The sequence below is a fragment of the Callospermophilus lateralis genome, chromosome 3 (assembly GCF_048772815.1).
Source record: "Callospermophilus lateralis isolate mCalLat2 chromosome 3, mCalLat2.hap1, whole genome shotgun sequence".
In the NCBI taxonomy this organism is placed as follows: domain Eukaryota; kingdom Metazoa; phylum Chordata; class Mammalia; order Rodentia; family Sciuridae; genus Callospermophilus; species Callospermophilus lateralis.
Window position 1 is genome coordinate 30,973,710 of NC_135307.1, and position 21,758 is coordinate 30,995,467.

Genomic DNA, 21,758 nt, shown 5'->3' on the forward strand with positions numbered 1-21,758 from the left:
GAATATATTTTGACATATTATACAAACATGGGGTATAACTTCCCATTTTTGTGACTGTAATGATGTGGAGTTACATGGGTCATGTATTCATTTATGAACATAGGAAAGTTATGTCCGATTCATTCTATTTTCTTTCCCATTCCCATCCCCCCTCCCTTATCCCTGCCTCCAATCTGGTGAACCTCTACCCCACTTCCTCCCCTTATTGTGAGTTAATATCTGCATATCAGAGAGAACATGTGGCTGAGAGGCCATTTTAAATTTGGGATTAAAATCTATGCTTGTCTTCCCTAGTCAAGTTGGTAAAAGGGCTTATTTGGAGAAGAATGCTTTAGACTGCTGGGTCACTGGATGCCATCTGAGGAAGAGAGAAAAGCCAGGCTTAGATGCCAGCTGTTTGGGTGCAGATGCTCTGTGAATTCTTGGTGGGTGCAGTTGGCTCCTTTTTGGGTGCAGATGCTCCGCGAGGTCTTGTTGGTTAGGCGTCCTTGGCTGACTCGCTCTCTGGTCCTCGCTTCCTTCCCTATCACCTGTTCACTTCACCTTGCTAGGAGGTTTCTCACAGGCTCCTGAGGCTGACGGAGGTACAGCCGGGTGCGAAGAGAGTGGTTCATGAGTCCAGAGAATATGAACCAGCTTCTCTACAGTGGCCAAGAGGGGCTGACGCTTCTTGACATGCCACATAATTGCCACTGTGCTCTCAGTATAGTCTTCCTAGTAACCCCGTCGGAAGTCATTGTCCCACTGAGCAGGCGAATAGACCAGTACTCAGGAGGGTTAAGCAACCGCCCAGGTCATCCTTCTGTTTGCTTGGCTTAGACTAAAAGTGGCAGAGCATTGGGCTAAAAAGATTATTTGAGGGAATAAAATTAAGACCCTATAACACAATAACACCCATTTCCCCCTAAGGAAAGGAAAAATAGGTTAAATAGAGACCGTTGGATTTGCCCCTCCCCCCCAACATTTATGGAGCACCTTGGCCCTGTACAGATCTCACCAAAGCCTTGCAAACTCGCTCATTTCTTCATCTGCCTTCAGACTAATGTTTATGTAGATCTGATGCAGCCTGCATTCTGGGGCCCGGTGCTAACTGCATTCAGCGCAACAGGCAGTACTCTATTTACGCACCCACCTGTATCACCTACACGCTGGCTTGAAATTTCACCGTGTGCCTTGCAGAAAACTCCCCAGGCTGCCTCTGATGGCTATATTAGTTCTATAGCAGGCAGCTTCGGAGTTGCTTTGCCCTGCCGAGGTTGAGAAGATTGGCTTTCAAGGAAGTCCCTGCCTGCTGATTGGCAAAGGGAGCGAGATCTTCCCCCTGCCTGCTCCTCCTGCATTCATTCCAGAAACGTCTCTGCAGACTGCTGCTCTCCCCACCCCCTGGTCCTTCTGGCCGCTCTGCTGTGCTAATCACAGCCCATTTCTGCTGCATGCCTCATTTGGGGGAAGAGCACTCCAGGGCTCCCAAAATGCAAAGAGGGAAATTAAGAACGGGTGTCCAAATGAGTCAACCCACTGTCACTGATGAGCCCCGGGGACTCTCTCCGCCCCTGGAAAGTTTTCCCCAGAAGGCCTTTCTGCCTGGCTCCGGGGCTTGTTGGGAGAGAGTTTTCCCCTGGGCTTTGCCTTTGGACCAGGTGTTCTGTATTCTAAGGGAACCAGGCCCGCTGAACGCCAACTGTGCCCACGTTATTGCGGGCTCTTTACCCTCGTCGTCTCCTCAGCAACGCTAAAGAAGTAGGGGTTGGTCTCATTTTACAGCTGGGGAACTGATGCTAAGAAAGGTTAGTAACTTGCCTAAGACCAGAAAAGTGCAGAGTCTATTTGATGTAAAAGACGCCATCTTTCTGTCTGTCATCTTTTTCTGCTACTGCGTGGGGAATGGGACCCTCCTGCACCTTCCCCTTCCCCCTTCTCCCAAGGCTCTGAGGTTCTGTTCATTTTTGTTTTCTCTCACCCACCTTCCTCTGGGGAACCTTACCAGTCCCATAAGAGTCCTGCTGGCCCCTGAAGAGTCCATCTAGGCTATGAGTCCTGTTGCCCGTTGCTGGTCAGCTCTAGGGGTTAAGCCAGTGTGAGAATGAGCCTGGACTTCCCAGCCAGGGTCAGTGGCTTATCTGCAAAGAGCCTGCTGCCCTGGCCAGGCTCCCCAGAGCTGGGCAACTCTGCAGGTCCTTTTCAGGTGACTGTGAGTCTGAAAACCAGGGAGCAAAGAACCCTCTCTCTCCCAGTCAGGATACTATAACTTTCTCCAAATTCTTTGCCTCTCATGAACATATTTTAAGTCCAGAAGCCTCATTGGGTTGGTTTGATTCAAAAGAAATTCAGTAATCCATCTTTGTAAATAATTAATCCAAACTGGGTATTCAATAATCTTGAATACTCCAGGATGCCATTTTGGTAAGAATGCGATATTTTTTTAAAAAATTATGTTCTTTTTCCATATTCCCCTCTCTTCTTGCCTTACCCCCAATGCCCATTAAGAAGAGTGTTTCTTACAGGGCTCCTTTCTGTAAAAGATGTTAGAGCTGTTTGTGCCTTCTGGAAAGTTCTCCATCCCTGGAGGTCAGGGAAAAGAGAGCCAGGCGTAGAGCAGACAGTGCCAGGACTGGTTTGGCCCTGGGGTTTTGATGGACACTCATCCTGCTGGAGGGCAGGGTTTGGGAAAGTTAGGCAGCTGAAGTCCCCCAAAGGCTCAGGTTAGCTGTGATGGCTGGATAGGGGAAGGAGCAGCCCCAGGAGCAGGATGCCAAGATTCCAGACCCACGCTCATCCCATCCAAAGCCATGCTCCCTCGGGGCCCAGTGCCACATTGTGAGAAGACTTGGGAGGCCTGTTTAGGGTCCCAGGTCTGCTGCCACCATTCCCTGTGACCATGGGCCAGGTCACTTCACCTTTGGGAGCTCACATTTCTCCTGTGCTTGAAGAAGGGGGTTGAACTCAGTGGTCTCCAAGGTTCACTCGTGTTTCTCATCAGGAATCATGATGGTGCTCTCCTTTCCAGAAACTTGCTTAAACTGGAGATGTTGGGAAGTTTGGTTTTGAAGCCACTGGATCAGCTTCAGTGGTGGTGGAAGCTTCAGGTCCTGTAACAGGGTCTGTGGAAGGAAGTTGGCATTTTATAACATGCCTCCTCCATCCTCTCTGTCCACCACATTTATGGCTCCCTCTGAGGCTCCCCATGGCTCCATCCACCTCTTGCCCTGATTGAAGAATCAGCATAGTTGGAATTAGATGGGGGCATCTGTGTGGGTCCAGGGCACCTGTGGGCTGCATACCTGAAGAGACATTGGTCTTTCCCACTTCTGGCTCCAGAGCCCCCTGTCCTGCACTCTGGACCCATTCCAGACGAGGCAGTGTTGGCTCTGGGTGCTGCCCTAACATTGACTGTTGGGTGCAAAGAAGAAGGCTTAGGGTAGATCTGAAAGAGGAGGAAATGGATACAGGAGAGTCATTGCCAAGATCTCAGGGATTCCCCGGGGGCTGTGTAGCCCAAGTCTGGTCTTCCAGAAGTCAAGCGCCCTCTTCTTAGTGGGGCCTCTTCCTCCAGCCAACTTTTTTTATCCAAGCTTTGCATTTCCCTTTTGTTTTAAGAAGGTACGGAACTTCTTTTCCTTTTAAGCCATTTCCATTTCCCCCTTTAACTCTGTTGGGGTGGGGTTTGGAGGTGGCCTTGACTTGTTTTTGCCTGGCGTGGCTGTGGGAGTGCCTGTAATCCGGGGAGCTAGGTTAAGCTGCAAGGGCTGTGATGAGCTGTTCTCCCTTGTCCCCGTCCTACCCCCTCAGTCCTCACTTTTCCCTCAAAGGCATCCTGGAGCATGGACAGGGACAACAGGCGTGGGGAGGGGCAAGCAGGATGTCCATGCAGATGAGCGTCTTCTGTTCCAGCCCTCTGGCTTGTGAGGCCTCCAGATGACCAGAAGCCCAGTGTCCTCTGGAGGGCTGTTTGCAGCCCCTTGGCCTCTTGGTGTTGGGGAAGGGCTTTCCCACTGTGTTTCCTGTGGCTTGGTGGTGTGATGGCTACCCATGTGCACGTTGGTGTCCGGTGTGGGATTGCTTCTGCCTTCGCCAGCCCCTGGCAGGTAGCATCCTGGAGTAAGTCACTGAGACTCAGCTTCTTTGTCTCTAATGTGGGGACAAGAACACCCGAGTCACAGATTGCTTCAAGAGTTAAAGGAGGAAGTGTGTTCAAAGCACCTAGCACACAGGAAGCGCCTTATTAAATGGTACCTGTTGGTATTAATGACACTAACGCCCCTCTAGGGAAGCGTCAGATAGTTGAGTTGTTCTGCATCTTTTTGAGAAGTTGATCAGAATTCTTGCTGCATCTTCTGAATGAGTGAGAACCCCAACTCTCTTTTCCTGGTTCTTATTCTTTTACCCTTTCCTTCCAGCTTCCTTCTTTGTTTCCCGTCCTCTTTGTCTCCTCCTTCCTCTTCTCACTTTCTCTCTCCTCTCTGCCCTCATTATTCTGGAACCTGTGATGACCTCTTTACTTATTCATGACCCAAAGTGCAACCTGGCAGTTCCCAGAGCGGATGCCATCCACCACATTTTCTGCTTGCAGTGAATTCTGCCTCCTGCCTCCTGCAAGATTCCACAGCCCCCCCACCCAAAGGCTCCCCTCCTTGCTGGCAGGGTCCCCATCGCCCCTTGAGATGGGGATTTCCCCACAGTGATCCTTTGACATCTTGGGCCTTTCTTACTTTCTAGTGTTTGGATTCCCAACACCATAGCAAGTAGAGAGATGAGTCTAGAATCACAGAGTGGTTTGTACTGAGTTACAAGTTCCGAAACGACACGGGTGTAGATGATGTGGAGGGAAACTGAGTCTAACCAGATAAAAAGAAGAGTTAGGAGGAAGGGGGAGGAGGAGGACCAGCAAAGGAAACTGAGAAGGGCAGCTGGGGAGGTAGGAAAAGAACCAGGAGAGTGTGTGGAGGAGAGGGGACGCAGGAAGCAGGGTGTGGGGACCCTGGCCCTTCAAGTTATGCTCAAGGGTGAGTAAAGGAATTGGGCACTCGATGGTTTGGGGGATGCTCAGTCAGGAAGGGTCTCTGAAAGAGGAATTTTTGTAGATAGTCCATTATATGGAGAGAGAAGTTGATGGGACAAGTGCAAGTAATAATAGGAACAAAGTTCTCAAGGTGATAAGTTGGGATCTTTGCTCAAATGGGGGATTGGTGGTGGGTAGGATCTGGAACAGGTCCTGGAAATAGGAAGGAGACAAATGTAGGGGTGCAGGAGCAGTGAGCTGGTGGATAGGGCTTGGAGAAGATGAGATGGTCTTATTCTGATGACTCATATATTTTCCATTTAAACAGGAAGAGTGTGAAAAAGGGATATGAGGGATGGGGACTTAAGAGAGGATGGAGAGGGCTGGGGATGTGGCTCAAGCGGTAGCATGCTCGCCTGGCATGCGCGCGGCCCGGGTTCGATCCTCAGCACCACATACAAAGATGTTGTGTCCACCAAAAACTAAAAAATAAATATTAAAAAATTTTCTTTCTCTCTCTCTTTAAAAAAAAAAAAGAGAGGATGGAGAGATGTGGGGGGATGATTTGTTTGGAGAAATGGGGGGACACTGCTAATATCTGTTGTGCCATGTAAATGGAGTGGCCAGCACGGAGGTGTGCTTTTCTCTGCTTGGCACAGATGCAGGGTAGGAGGAGAGTTGGGTTTAAACACAGCTGGGGTAAGCAGGAAAGAAGGAGAGAGGGGTGAACAGAAATGCACAGGATGTGATTTTAGGGATGAATCTGGAATCTAAGAGGGTGCAAGAGGTTGATTCTGTGAGGGGTCGTGTGTGGTGGGAAGGGTTCGGTTCAGCGGATTGGAGCTCCTGGTGAGATTTAAGATCAACGACATCTATCTGACTGCCCTCAGTAAGTTAGGACCAAGCTAGCTACTACTAGAGGTCGCCTTTTGATTTGGGTCCAGGTATATTCCTCTTAAAATGGTTGAATAGACACTAAAATAGAAAATGGAAAAAAAGCAATGTCTGTATTGGGTCTGTTTGATTCATTCATTGTTTAATGAGTACCATTTAATTAGGTTGCAAAGATATTCCAAGCTTCATAACAACACAACGGAAACTATCTTAACTCTATCTTGCTTTTTTCCCACCCCAGTTGGATCAGTTCCACAAAGACCGGAAGGGGTATTTGTGTGTGTGTGTGTGTGTGTGTGTGTGTGTTTAAATATTTACTTTTTAGTTGTAGTTGGACACAATACCTTCATTTTATTTATTTATTTTTATGTGGTGCTGAGGATCGAATCCAGGGCCTTGCACATGCTAGGTGAGCATTCCACCACTAAGCCACAACCCCAGACACTTTTTGTGTTTGTTTTTAATAATGAAAAAGAAATATTTTAAGTGCTTTGTCATCTAAAAGGCCTTGGGGAGAATCAAGGAACAGAGGAGTGGTATTATTTTTAGTGCTTTCCAGTTTAACAAAGCAATAGCAATACTTTTTTGCTTCGATCCTTATTAAAAAATGAGGTGGGCAGGAAAGGGTTTCAAGCCCTCTCTGACCAAGGTATCCAGGATCAGAGTGGTTGGCATTGTGGCACAGCTTGCTGATCTTCAGGAGCCTCCATGCTTAGAGGCAGAGGGTCTCCGAGTGTGGCCAGAGGACCATCTGCATCAGAGCCACCTCAAGGTGCTAGCTACATGGGCAGATTCTCACTCATTCTGAGGCTGGTGAATTAGAGGCTTTGGGGCCAGGGTAGCTGATATGTAAAATGTCCCTGTTGCTCATACTTAAGCACCATAAAAATTTCTGAGAGCCAGGGGTCACCAGGAAAGCCTAGTTATGGCTTAAGGGAAAGGGAAGACAAGTGTCTAACACTTCCACTCCGAGGTCCTTGGGATCCAGGGGGAAATTCTTCATCAAGGCAACGAGAAGGCCAGAGATGCACCTGTGATGTATGTTTCAAGGAAGAAAACAAAGGTCGTTGGGGTTTGGGAGATGGGGGTACAGAGCGAGCACCAGCAATTAAGGACCTAAGCCTCATCCACAAAGCACCTGGAGGCTTGTCTCACCAGTTCCAGTTAGGAGTTCCCGCCCCTGGGAATGGCCCGGGGGTCCTATGGGAGGCCACAGCCTCCCTTCCTGATTCCATTCTTCAAGGCAATGCAGTGAGGGTGTTGGGAGCACCTCTAGGTTTGGAGTCAGGGGGCTGTACCGGGTAGCAGTGCAACCTCCAGCAGATTCCCATCCTCTCTGCATTTTGGTTTCTTACCTGCAGTGGAGAGCAGAAGAGGCGTCACAGAGGTGGGGCCGTTTGGAGTGGACTTGAGGAATGAATAGAAGTCCTCAATGTAGGCCCATGGTAGAAGCGATAGTTCATTTATCTCTCTATTGATCGATGGATTCACTTATTCAATAAAGTTTTTGGTGAAAGGATGAGGAGAAAAGTCAGGTTAGAAAGAATAAGGCCTGAGTGGGTATCCCAGAAAGGGAGGGAGTGAATTTAGGGCAGTGCCTCTCAGAATTCACTATGTACTCGAAGCATCTGGGGATCTTGTTAAATTGCAGATTTAGATTCAGTGGGTCTGGGGTGGGCATTTCTAACAAGCTCCCAGACGCTGCTCCTGCTAATGGTCCAGGGACCATACTTTGTGTAGTCAGAATGTAGATAACCTGTTTGACAACTCTGGCCGGTGAGTGAGAGCTGAGGGTCAGGACAGAGAGAGCTTTGTGTGCAAATGTGAAATTGCAAATGGAGCAGTCCTTTTTTTGGGGTGGGGGGCATGGCAAATACTTTTCTGTGCGATTGTGGACTAGGATGTAGGGGTGGTTGGGGTCAGTGATGGGGAAAGGACATGGATCTATAAAAAGCAATGGTGACCAGACAGCAAAGAGGCTTGTTGTGCTAAGGAGCTTACCTATTACTTAAAGATGGGTGGGCTGATAACTCCTCACTGATGGAAAAGAAAAAAAAAATTGACCATTGTTTAAAAAGTTTCTTTCTAGAAAGGGTCCTTTGGACTGTTTTCTGTGAAAACAAGAGGATGTGACTGTAGGAAGACGATTTGTTATACCAACCACAAAACAAGGCCACTCTTTGGTTTGCGGACCTGATTATTTTGGTGGGGCCTCTGACTCCTGGAAGGGAAAACAGGAGTTATATACGTGATCAGTGACCTGCTTAAAGTTTGAATCTTTAATTCTCATATGAGGCATCTAACCTATTAATCTCAATAGCTCCTAGCTCAGAGGTAGCAAGAGGATTCTTCTTGTGTGCCAACTCAGACTGGTGATGGCTGTTTGGAGTGCTGTATAGGGAGGGTCCCTAGGTCTTATCCACGTGAGTTGGAAGAGGATGCTGAATTGATTAATAATGCCTGCCACGAGTATGGGACAGAATGGTGGCCTATGTGTCATATATTTAGCTTTTCCTAAGAGGAAATCAGATTTCTGGTGATGTATTCCTAATTCTCTCACACATACCCCCAGGTAGACCAGAGCCATTTCAAAGATAGTTGGTGCTTTTAGTTCCTTGATTACGGACTGGAGTGGATCACTACTTATCCAGAAGGGCTTTGTGAATCTTGCAGCAGCTGTGAGGCTAATGTCTACATTTACAAAGTACCAGCAAAAGCTCCCCTTCTGCATTACTCCCATATCGATGGGTGTCTTTGTACTGAACAAACTGAGTGGACTATGTGACTGAGGGCATCATTTCTATTAAATCTGAAGACAGATGCTGGTATCTGGAAATAGCCATTGATTTGCTTTCTCTTGTGCTATCCAAACTCTATAATTTCTCTAGAGGAAAAAATAAAGCCCATGTAGAAAGTCAACTCCTCTGGCTTTCTAAGTAAACAGCAAGATCAATTCTCATTCATGAATCTGTTGGATAAATATTTGTTTGATTGTCAGGAAAAGTTGGGTTAATCTTAGATGAAAATTTGGCCAGTAGAACTGATCTATCAGTTGGACTGAGTTATAGATGCACTCAGATACAAAGATACAGGATATGTGTGCAGATCTGGGGCTGCTGTAAAATTGGGGGTCAGAAGCTAATGCTGAGGGAATGCAAGGCCAGATGGGGCTGGGTTTTGAGGTGCTCCCAAGAGCCCCAAGGATGTTTCTCCTCTCAGCAGTGTTGGCTCAGCATGATTTTGTTTTCCTCTTGTCAATGGTGTTGAAGGACATTAGGGACCTTAGGTGCTCAAGAAGTCTGGGCAAGAGATTCTAGGGGAAACTGTGTTTTGCCATTGCCATCCATGTTTTCCATTCTCCTGCCATTGCAGTTGAGAAAGTGAATTGGTGACTTGGGGAAAGTGGGAGGCATAAAGTGAAATGGAAAAAGGATTAAAAAGAGCCAGTGAACTTGTAAACCTTGGTTGGGCCTTTGGGTATATGTGTGGCAGCGTGAGATTATAGGCATCTTAACTGTAGTACAGTTTGGTGACTGCAAGGATGAGGGCCCTTACTATTGGTTCTTTTGTTTTAAGTAAGGTCAGTAAAGAATATTCTGGTCTTTTCTTGACTAACAGTAAAGATGAGTTGTCTGGGGCTGATGTGGCATCAGCTGTGGGATGCCAGGCATCTTTTTGTGCTCTTCTTAGAGGCTTCATGGAGCTGTGATGGGCAGTCGCTTACGATGGCCCCAGCAAGTCCTGGTCAACTGGCTTCATGGAGTCAGGCAAGACTTGGTAGGACTGAGGTGGGGAGGGGAGAATGACATCTCCCCGCTGCAGCTATTACCTGTGGACAATGGGGTGAGGACATCTCCACTGGGGTTCTCAGGAGCTGAAGCCCAGTAATGCCATCATAGGCCACTGACCTACTTCCTGTAGGCTCCACAGCCCCTCTGTGTGGGCCAGACTGGCTCACTCCTGGACAGCTCTTCCCCAGGGCTTTCCAGGATTAGTCACTGCCAGATGGTGAGGACTTGATGCCCTGCCTCATCCAAGCAAGCTCTGCTTCCTGGGAGATTTCACTGGAAGTCTGGAGCCTTAAGGGCCACAAGAGCCTTAGGTGACAGCTAGTATACCCTTGTGTGATGGAATTGAAGAAACTGAGGCACAGGGAAATTCAATGACCTTTATTACTGTGCCTCAGCAAACTTCTTGTGCAGAAAAGGGGAAAACATTACTATATTTAGCAGCTTAAAATAAAGGAGCTAGGGGCTGGGGATGTGGCTCAAGCGGTAGTGCGCTTGCCTGGCATGCGTGTGGCCTGGGTTCGATCCTCAGCACCACAGACAAATAAAGATGGTGTTGTGTCCACCGAAAACTAAAAAATAAATATAAAAAAATAATAATAAAAAATAAATAAATAAAGGAGCTAAATTGAGGTTGGGACACTGTATTTGGTTTGGCCATTCCAGAACATGAGGTAGTGAGAGAACAAAGGACTAGAATTATTATTATTATTATTTAACTTTTATATTATTTATCTTTATGTGGTGTTGAGGATTGAACCCAGTGCCTCACACATGCTAGGCAAGCGCTCCACCACTGAGCCACACTCCAGCCCCAAAGGACTAGCATTTGAAGACCTGGATCGATGCTCTGGGCTACTACTGGCTGACTTGCGTGGAGCATTCTAAGCCTCTGTTTCTTCTTTTGTCAATCAAGAATCTCTGTCTTGCCTACCTTGTGGGATTATTGTGAAGAATCAAACAAAATCAGTGAATGTAAATGTGCTTACTTGGACACATTAGTGGTAATGGCCATGAAACTGTTCAAGCACTACTTTCTGCAGGTCAAAATACTGGTTGTGGGTTCTTGCTCTGATCATATCAGTTTGACCATGCTGGTAGGAAGCCCCTGGCTTTCTAATTCTGGGGATTGAATGGAAAGTCTTGTTGGAGGTGAGAGACAGGCTTCAGAAGCGGGAAGGAGAAAGGGTGAGACTGAGGCAGGACAGCAGAGACAAGAACAGAGCCTAATGATGGCGGCCTCTTTGGTGGAGTGGGTCTCCTGGGGCCATACTGTGGAAAAGAGTTGGCCAGAATCTGAAGGTATATGCACTCCGTTTGCTATAGATCTTGAGGGGTCACACCTATTCCCTCCTTGTTTGACTCATTTTCATATTGTCCTTAAGTCGGCTATATTCCCACTATTAGCTCTTTTAAGAGGATCCATTAAAAGCAAACAAACAAAAAAAGTATTTGCCCTCCTTGGAGGAGAGGAAATGATTAAAAAAAAAATCTGAAACCTCTGCTTCTGCCATTCTTTGTTCAGCCTGGCAATGGGCTTCCCCATGGCTGGGAACACAAGCCAGACTCTGCCTAAGAGTTGTGTCAAATGCCTGGTTTTCTAGAGCTTTCCATCCAGATTTCTCACTGTCCCTCTTTTTCCACTGGGTTTGTTACCCATTGCTGTGTGACAATGAGTTGGACTTAGGATGAGTGGGCGGTCACTTAAGACGGCCCCAGAGAGGGCCTGGGGTCAACTGGCTTCGCATGGTCAGGCAAGACTGAGTAGAACTGAGGTGGGGAGGGGAGAATGACATCTCCTCAACTCATCAGCTTAAAAATACTTTTATTATCTCACAGTTTCTAAGGGTCAGGCGTCTGGGAATGGCTTACTGGGTGGGTGGCCTCTCATAGGGTGTCTCAGGGGTCTGCAGCTATCTCCAGGCTGAGTCAAGTTGGGGTTGCTTCTAAGCTAACTCACATGTTGGTGGCCTGAGTCCTTCCTGGACTGTTGGACTGAGTGCCTCAGTTCTTTTTAGAGGGTTTGGCAGAGATAGCAGAAGACAGTCAGGAGAGAACAGCAGGGCAGAGATGTTAATTTGGAAATCATCAGGTTTGGATGGCAGATGACTTCATCATTTTCTTGCAACTTTACAACATGGCAGCTGTCTTCCTCCAGAGCGAGTGATAGGATGAGGGAACCACAATGGAACCCACAGTGTCCTTTTACAACTTAGTTCTCCAAATGGCATACGGTTACCTCCTCCTTACTGTATTTGCTAAAAGCAACTTATGAAGTCCATCCTGTGTTCAAGAAGAGGGGAATATCACCACCTCTTGAAAATAAAAAGAGGATCAAAGGATTTGTGGGCATTTGTAAAGGGCACCAGGGCCTTCAACACTGCTGCCCAGCCATCATTCCCTCCTCACCTCACGTCCAGTCTGGCTCACAGTGCTGCTCCTCCTGCCCTCCTGGAGAATTTGAGTGACTCCCAGGGACCTAGACTCTAGAGCTGGGGAAGGAACCCCTATCAGGACCTGCCCCAGCTGTTGTGGGAAGAGCTCAGGCATCTTGGACTGAGCAACCTTAATCCGACCTCTGGAGGTCAGAAATGGCTTCCAGTGGGACTTGATTCATCTCCTCGGGAAGAACAGAAGCTGAGGCTGGCAGGGCCTAGCTCTGGCCATGGAACCTGCATCCCAAAATGGACTTGCTATTAATGATGTAGTCAGATAACAATCCTATGACCATTTCACATGGCACTTCCAAGCTTGAGTGTGGAGGACAAAGCCTGTGGCCGGCAAAGTGTGCTCTGAGACCATCTGCGTGTGGATTCTTCTCTTGACAATGTGGAAGCATCCAGCCATCCAGAGATGCATGAGAGTGCATTCCTCTTGGAACTGGCTCTAGTTGTAACTCCTAGTGGCTTGTCCAGGTCAGCTCTTATCTTACCTCATGGTTTATTTGGTAGTGGTACCACCCGTCCTGTTCCTTAGACATCATCATTTTCTTTCTCCATGTTCTCCTTTCTGACCACATTGTCCTCATCTTTCCCAGTGGGTTTCTTTCCCCTTGATGCCTTTTAAAGCCTTCATTTACAATGGTGACCTGCCTCCCTACTCCCAACTCAGTCCTTTCTAATTTTTGCTCTGTGGCCTCCCCCCTGAGTATCTCACCAAGTTCCAAGTCTTCCTCTGCCATCCAAATCTGATGATTTCCAAATTAACATCTCTGCCCTGCTGTTCTCTCCTGACTGTGAACTTGGACTCATACTTTCTCCCTGATTCCTGAACATCACCCCTGAATGAGTCATTTGCACGGCAAATGCATGGTGCCCAGATGGAATCCATTATCACACTCATGCGTCACTTAATGACGAGTACATGCTGCGAAATGCATCATTAGTTGATTTCATTGTGTGGACATCATAGAGTGTACTTACACAAGCTAAGATGGCTATGACATCTACAGGAAATAGAATTTATGGGGCCACCATCCTACATGCCCTCCGTCATTGTCTGAAACGTCGTCATGAGGTGTATGACTGTAAGCTTTCCATCTCCACCTCAGCTAACAGGTTAACATCTACTCTGTGCCCCATCTTGGCATCATTTTTGACTCCTCTCTCCTCCTTACACCCATGTTGAGGTGAGCATCATGCCTGTTGACGACCTGTTACATTTCTACTTTTATTTTCACGATTTCCAGGCCTATCTGGCACCCGTGACCCCAATAGAACCTAAGCTCCGCAATGGTAGGATTTTTTGCCTCTCTTATTCATTGCTCAGCATGTATCATATGTGCTCAGTAAAAAATCCGTTGAATACATGAATGCAGCTGGTGACCCTCCCCAGCCACCCCCACTTTATTTACTTGCCACTGGAGTCATTTCTCTAAAACATGAGTACAAGAAAATCAGTCCTTTAAAGCCTCCAAGGAGTCCTCAGTGTTCAGAGTCAAGTTCAGATTCCTGTGCCTACATAAGAGTCTCTTCATAATCTTTCCCTTACCTTTTTAACATCATTTCCTGCCATTCCCCTTTTCCCCTGGGCTTCTTGAATTACTCCTCTTTGGCTGAGTGGACCATCATATTTCCTTGCTCTTCCATCTCCCTGTCATGCTCTTCTCTCTCTCTCTGTTTTATTTTATTTTTTTCACTAAGAAAACTCCTATTTATCCTTCAAGGCCCCCCTAATACGCCATCTCCTCTCAGTGACTTCCCATCTGTATCAACTTTATTCATTCTTCCATTATGTCATTTATCACATTGTGTTAAGTCATTTTTAAAAAAATTGTCTTTCCCCAAATAGTTATTGGTTGCTGCATGCAAATTACTCTAAAACCTAGTAGCTTGAAACAATAAACACTCATTATCCTAGTTTTTGTGGGTTGGAAATCTAGGCAGGGCTTCGCTGGATGTCTCCGACTCAAGTTGTCTCATGAGGTTGTAGTCAGGTCAGCCAGGGCTGTGGTAATACCCGAAGGCTCAACTGGGAGAGGATTTGATTCCAAGCTTACTTACGTGGTTTTGGGAAGGATTTAGTTCTTCCTGGCAATTATTGGACCAAGACTTCTTTTCATTCATTGTCATATGGGCACCTTCCATATGAGTAAGAGAGGGCTGGGGATATAGCTCAGAAGTAGATCATTTGCCTAGCATGTGCAAGGCCCTGGATTCAATCCTTAGCACCTCAAAATACAACACATACACAAAGTACAAGGTAGAGTGCTCAAGATCAAAGCTATAGGCTTTATATATATATATATTTAGTTGTAAATGGATCTTTTATTTTATTTGTTTATTTATATGTGGTGCTGAGGATCAAACCCAGGGCCTCACACATGCCAGGCAAGTGAGCTACTGCTGAGCCACAACTCCAGCCCCGACTTTTATTAACCTAATATCAGAAGTGACATCCTATCACTTCTGCTTGCAAATCCCTGATCTTGGCTGTCATATTCTGCTAGTTAGAGGTCATGAAGTGCAGCCCATACTTATAATTACACAGGGTGTGGGAAGCAGGAGGTGGGGCTATTGGTGGCCACACTACAGGTTGCCAACCACATCTATTAAACTAGAGCTCCCCAAGGCACGATGCATATCTCATTCATCTTTGAAACATTAGCATCTAATATAGTTCCTGGCAGTTAGTAGGCACTCTGTAGACTGCAAAGTCAGAAGAAATCTCAAAATTAGATAAAAAAATGATTTAAAAATATAACACAATTGTCTTAGTGTTGTGAACTCTACTTCTAGGCGTTTCTAGGATTGCTATCCATTCTCACCTAGAATAAGGCAAGAAGCCATCCATTTTCTTTTGACTTAGCACAACTCTAAGAAATTTCTTTGAAAGGAAAAAAATGGAAATGCTACCTCAAAGGTCCTCAGACAACTCAAGAACTTAAACCACCTATGGATTCATCTTCTAATTCAGGGAAGGTGGGCAGTTGAGGATCACAGGCAATCAAGTGATGACAAATGACTGCCATTTTCCACCAGCTACACATCAATTACAGACACCACAAAACCCTGCTGGGCTGACTCAGGACAAAAGGAAGCACACAGATGACAGTGTCCTCTTCTGTTCACTTTCCTGGGGAAAACCCAGAGCCCATGGCTGAATACTCCCGATGTCAGGGATTTGCATCCCAGATGGATGTTGAGCTCTGGACAGTACTTCAGAGTGGCCTTCATACATGGCTGTGGGGCAAGCATCACTTTGGCAGATGGTAGCCAATAAGCTACAAATCCAGCTAAGAATTTAAAAGAAGAGTCAACTGAATTGCTCCTATGGATGACCCTCTTCTTCGACTCCCTGGCTGGCATTATCTTTCTCCTATAACACAACCAGTTCAACCCAGATCTAATATTCTTCTTGGAAGGAACCTTACCCCAAACCTCTGTCTGCCTGAAGATTCATGAAAGCTCATCTGTACGGGCCCAATGTATGGCATGGGGATGGGTGGTGTGGCTGATGAGAGAGGTGCATTGGATTTCTTGACTTCTTTTGCTTTCTGCCATGGCCATATTTTGATGTTGATATTGGACTAGATCGGGCTGGTCAACATGGAAAAATTGACATGAATTCTAGAAGGACTTATTGGCTATTTTAATGTCTTCTTTTTTTTTTTCCACTGGAAATTTTTTTTTTTTTAATCTGGAAAATTTTAGAAGCCTTGTTTATTCCACCAAGTAGATAGGATATTTGGGATTGGTAGTATCTCTAAAAATACTATTTATGGGTGGCATTGATAGAGCCACACTTCATGAATAGCATATTCTTATCCTATAATAATATCCTATAATAATGAATAACATATTCTTATCCTAGTGCCCAGAGAGATGAAATTACTCTTCCAAAGGACTCAGATGCTACAACATATCTCAAATTGTGGCAGTTGTTCTAGGAAGACAGAGGTTTGGTTTTTCTTATTGCTATATCCCCAGTACCTAGAAGAGTGCCTGCCACATGTGTTTTATTCAACAAATAGTGTCAAAGGAATGGATCAATTGCCTTTGATCCTCAGCTACAGTGATGATTTAGGAACTTTGGGGTCATTAATGTTACTCTTGACATCTTTCTAGTGTTGTGCTTTGGCCTCAGTATGGGATAATCAAGTAAGTCATATAAATCTAGGTCAAGGCTTCCCCATCCCATTATTTCACTTTAAGAGAACCAATCACGATGTCCTCACATTTATAGATGGGTGTAGATCCATTTCCAGAAGACTCTACTTTGGACCATATTTGACCAGTGAAAGTGGGGGATTTCTAGGGCCATTTGAGAATGGCACCAGGAGCCCTTTGCTGTTTAGTCCATCAAAAGTGCCCCCGCTCTTCTTGCATAATGTGCTGTGCATGGTTATTTATAATAACGATTGGTGCAGCAACCCCTGTGGTGTGCATGCATGATACCTGAGTGTAGAAGAGCTTGACAGCTTGAGAGGGAGCGTAAGCAGACCTCAAAGACGTATTGAACTTGCTGCACGGTAAGGTGTTTTGCCCAAGCAAAAGGCAGCCACAGCTCACACCATCATTAATTTTTAATGTGTTTTTGTTTGTTTGGTCTCTGTCCTTTCCACTTTCTTTCTCTTCTTTGTCCTCTTTGAAGTACATAAAAAAAAAATGGTAAGAAAAAAGGGAGCCATTCAGCTGGCTGTGGACTGCCATTGTGGTTAGGAATCTGTGGGTGTCTTCAGCATGAGAAGTAACTTCTAGGCAGACAGAGGTGAGCTTGCAGACCACTGCAGAAGGTTTACAAAGTAGGACTGAAGAAATAATACACAAGAAGCCCAGTTAACATGCTAGTCAGAATATGTATGTAAAGAGTTTGGATTCTTGATTGCTTAGAATTGGGGTACCTCTTTACAGATGAAGTGTAATGGTGTAATGAATCAGAGGCTTCTTTCTGGGTCTCAAATGGAGGGTGTTGGGAGAGAAATGGAGAGAGAAAGAGAGAAAGAGAGAGAAAGAGAGAGAGAGAGGAGGGGGGAGAGAGAGAGAGAGAGAGAGAGAGAGAGAGAGAGAGAGAGAGAGAGAAATATGAATGGAAATGGATCTGATTAAATGAGTTGTCTTCCCAAAGTGAGCTAGCAATATATTTTTTTCTCCTCAAATTACTCTTTAGCATGATGATTCAGTTAACTGTACTTTGCATAAATACTTTAGCTAAAGCTTCATATATATTTGCAAGCAATATGTAAATATTAAAAATTTCACACGTGTATGAGTATAGAAAACTGTTAGAAATTTGCCAAATTATTTTCTAATGAATGCACATGGAAACTATGTTTTGTTGTTATTTCAGGTTGAAATTGATGCTGTGTATTTTGTATAATATGATTTCTAGAGCACAATTTGAATTTTGTACTTATTTGCCTGAGACCATGGATATTTAGGTTCTCCTTTCCTGAGAAATTAGTTTTTGGAGAGATCAACATTGATAAATAAGGTGATAAAATATAATTAGATGTTTATAATTTCACAACGAATAAATAATAGACCATGCTAGTTCCACAGTTATTTGTAGCTATTTTATTTATATTTTCAGCACAAACCTAGCAAGATAATTTTTTTTCCCTAGACCTCTAATTTAATCAGTGATGTGGCTGAGCCTAGTCCAAATTAAATACTGGCAATAATGAAATAAAAAACTCTTTTAATAAGGGTCATAATGTAAGAGACACATCATAGCAGTTTGTATACTGGTTTTTGCCAAGGCTTTATTGAAAATGAACTGTTTCTCTCACTGTATCAAGTATCTATGGGGCGAGGTTGACTGATTAGTGTGTTGTGTTAGCTGCTAAGTCACCATCATAATATGAGCTTAATCAACAAGGTGTATTTAAATATTTTCTTCCCCAAAAGGTTGAATACATCCATATTTGTGGGCAGCTGGGTAGAGACATACAAGCATCTGTGAATGTAGCCCTAACTCTGGTTTTGCACGAATGCTTACTTCTGTGTCTTCTCCCCAGAATGCCCCAAATCCCACTTGCTGCCCCTGGAACATTCTCCACATCTGTGCACATGTGTTCTTTGAGTGGCAAGGCAGCCGTCATTGCTCCTAGAAGCCCATCTTCTTTTTATTGAGCTCAGTTGACTCTAGTGCCCTAAACATCTGGTATTCCAGCTTCACAGCCTGTCTTCTGTCTGAGAAGTTTCCCAAATCCTACTGTTTCCCGTTTCTTCCCATCTGCTGAAATGGTACCCTGAGGCCAAATCCCTATTACCCGAAAGCTCAGCCCAGGAGTTAGGTTTCCTGTATATAGTGGCCATAGGTGACATTTCCTGTTGCAACTCTAGGGAGAATTGAGGTCAGTTTGGGAAGGAATTAAGGCTGGATGAGGAATGCCTCCTTATACCAAGTGCATTACTGGATCAACGAAGCGAATGGGTGGGAAATTTACTGAATTCTCCTGATAGAACAATTTTGGAGGATCTCCGAGGAATGGAGTGTGTGTGAGTGTATGTGTGTGTGTGTGTGTGTGTGTGTGTGTGTATGTGTGTGTGTTTAATAATCTGGCTGGAATGAATCATGTACACTGCATCACTTTCTAAATTCATTTTGGTAATTGGAATCTTATAAATGTTCGGTTGAATCATTGCACCCAGAGGGACCTGGGAAGAGTTGTCTCCCTTTTCAATACATTGGACTATTTAAATAGCAATATAGGTATTCCTTGCTTTAAGAAAACTGAAGACCTGGAAAATTGAAATTTCCAAGTAAGTACATTAGAAACTGGTGATTAACTTACAAAGAGATCAAGATAGGAATCTATAAGTGAACTGCTTTATAGCAATGTACCCTTTTTTTTCTTCCAACCTTGGATTGGAAATTCTGTATCTGTTATTTCTTACCTCCAAGGGTCTCAGGAATTAGTTCAGGGCACAAATAAAGAAATGAGCTTCACTTTCCTTAGAAACTTTTTCTTTTGTCCAATAGTATGTATTATTAAGTCATTTCCATGGTAGATAAGAAATCTTATTCTTGCAGTTTTATATGGCAAATGAGTTTTCCACTTTCTGGATCGAGGAAACAGACTTCTGACCTGGTATAGTGGCACTGACAGGAGGATTTAATTCTGGGCACAATATTCTCACCTGCCCGCAGTTGTTTGCATGACTGCCCTGTCCTTTCCCTGGTCGAAAATCTGCAATACTCTTTCCATCCCCTTCTTTCCTCTCACACTTGAGTGATAAGTCTTGAGTTAAGAGAAGTAGGAGCTCTGCAGCCAGAGCCCATCTTAAGAAGCCTGTGGGAATTTTTCACAGACTTCCAAGGAGTTTCAAACCTGCTTGCTACCATTCTGTCCAAATCGATCTCAGAAAATGCCTTCAGAGCACAGTCTACGAGAACTGAGAAGTGGCTCTCAACACTGTGGGGTGTTGCTGGGTGCAGGAAGCCCACACACCAGGCCCGTCCCACCCACAGACCCAGCTCCAGATGCACAAGTCTGCCACGTTCTGGAATCATTGACCTTCCTTCCTCAGGAAGATGGCGCTTCTGGAGAGTGTTATTATTAGTTGGGTGTGTTTGCTCTGATCTGCCAACACTCCCCCACTCAGGGTCTTAATGGAGCAACGACAAGCTCAAGAACGTGTGGCAGGAACACAGTAAGCCAAATCCTCGTTCTTGGGATCTCTTCTTTTAGCTATGATCACCCCATACTTGCCTAGGTTGCTTCTTACCTCTGACCCTCCTTCTATGTCCTTTGCTGGTTCTTTCCTTTGATATTTAAATAGTTGAGTTCTCCAAAGTTCAGTCCTAGACCTTTTCCTCTCTTCTCCTTTCTCCCTGTTCTCTTTTTCCTAGATGATTTCATTGCTTCTTATGGTTTCAGTTCCCACTTATTTAGCAAAAGCTCCTAAATGTCTACCTCTGGTCTGCGACTATATTTGGTAATTTCCTACAAAGCTATCATTATTTCCAAGCAAATAGGTGAAAAGATCTTTTAAGATAAGAAAACACAAATAAAAATGTAAATCTTAAGGAAGGAAAGAAGGAGAGGAGTTAGGGAGGGAGTAGGGGAAAAAAGGGAGGAAGGAGGGAAGGGAGGGAGGGACCCCTTTTTAGGTGAAAAGTGTGTTGTGAGGTGGACAGATTGCAATGAAACTTACTCAGGCGAGGAAGATTATAGAAAGAACACAGAGAATTGAGGAGAAGAGTCATTCTGTTTTCAGTGGGTTCAGTTTGGGAAGTCTGAGAGATTTCCAATGGAAAGGTCAAGTGTCCAGTGGAACACATAGGTTTAGAGTTCAGGAGAATTGCTACTCTGTGAAGGTCTGAAAGGAAGACATGCGCACCTCCTGCTGGGACATGGCTTGGCCCAAGGTACCTACCATATGGGATCCTGTCCATGGAGGGCACTAGGTGGAGCTAACCCTAATTGCTGTCCCTGTCTAGAGTATCCTTTAAGGTCCAAACGCCCTCACATGAAAGAGGCAATCGGATGCACCATACAGTGGGGTTGGCAGAGTTGGAAGCTCTGGAGAAGGGTGATCCCTAACCCCCCGCATCATTTCCTTCTCCTAGTCCCTGTGACTGACTGTTCAGGGCTTGGTCTTTTGCTAGTCCCATGGCTGTGAGCACAGACACTCTGATACAGTGTAATGCCACTGACTGCCTTTGAGCACCATCCCTGGAAACCTTTATATGACCTCCTCCCCTGTATTCCAAGGCAGTGTGATCAGGAAGCCCCACCTAACCAATTACATGTTCCTTCTGCCATGACTGAAGCTGGGCCTTGGGAGATACAGCTGGTGTCTCCGGGGGCTGCCTTCTGCTGTGTGTTCTGCTCTCTCCAATAACCACTTTCTGCTCTCATCAACTGAGCAGGCTTACCGGGGGCATGGTTCCCTGAGTAAGGGGGGCTGGATGGCATTTATCCCTGGTAAGGGGATTGATGCTCGTTTCTCCCTTTGGGCCTCCAACTGATGTAATGGGGGAAGGGTTGGTGAGGAGAGTGGGGAGGGCCCTGTTTCCCAGCTTGTGTTACCCTGGTCTTTTTCCACACTGGGCCTAGATGTGTTTTGGGCTAGTGGTGCATGCGGGCGACAGGTCAGAACCTCTGGCCCTAATGCTGCTGCTTCTGGTTTCCTTCAGGTCACCCGACCTGCCTACAGTTCACCCTGAACATGACGGAGGCTGTCAAGACCTACAAGTGGCAGTGCATAGAATGCAAATCCTGCATCCTCTGTGGGACCTCGGAGAATGATGTGAGTTTGGGGCTTTCCCTGTTGTTGGTTGGGGGCGGGGGGATCCAAGCGGCTGGGAGTCCTTTGAAGGAAGGAGAGGAAGACAGGACTCTCAGCCCTGGGTTCCCGAGGAAAACATCAGTGGGACCTTGTTTGCCTCCACATCCCTTGGCCCCTTGTGCTACAGGGACTGTTGGTGCTCTTTGTGCCTTTGCCAAGAGATGCAGTAGGTGGCTGGCAGTGGCTGCCTGGATGGCCATTTGCCCTTGGGAGCAACCTGGCCATGAGCCCTCAGGGCTTAGTGTCTGACAGGGGGACTATTGCTTAGAGGTGGGTTGCTGGGTTGCACTTGGTTGTTCCCACTACATTCCACAGCGCATGATCTCATTTGGCCTACAA

The 21,758-nt window shown here is 45.7% G+C and overlaps 1 protein-coding gene across 1 annotated transcript in view; it reads left to right on the forward strand.

Annotated features, from left to right (window-relative positions):
* The window catches only part of Dpf3 (double PHD fingers 3), a 251,647-nt gene that overhangs the window by 219,369 nt on the left and 10,520 nt on the right, over positions 1-21,758 (forward strand). The window contains exon 11 of the mRNA XM_077109052.1: positions 21,268-21,380. Within this exon, the coding sequence (XP_076965167.1) occupies positions 21,268-21,380 (113 nt within the window). The remainder of the gene's footprint in view (positions 1-21,267; positions 21,381-21,758) is intronic.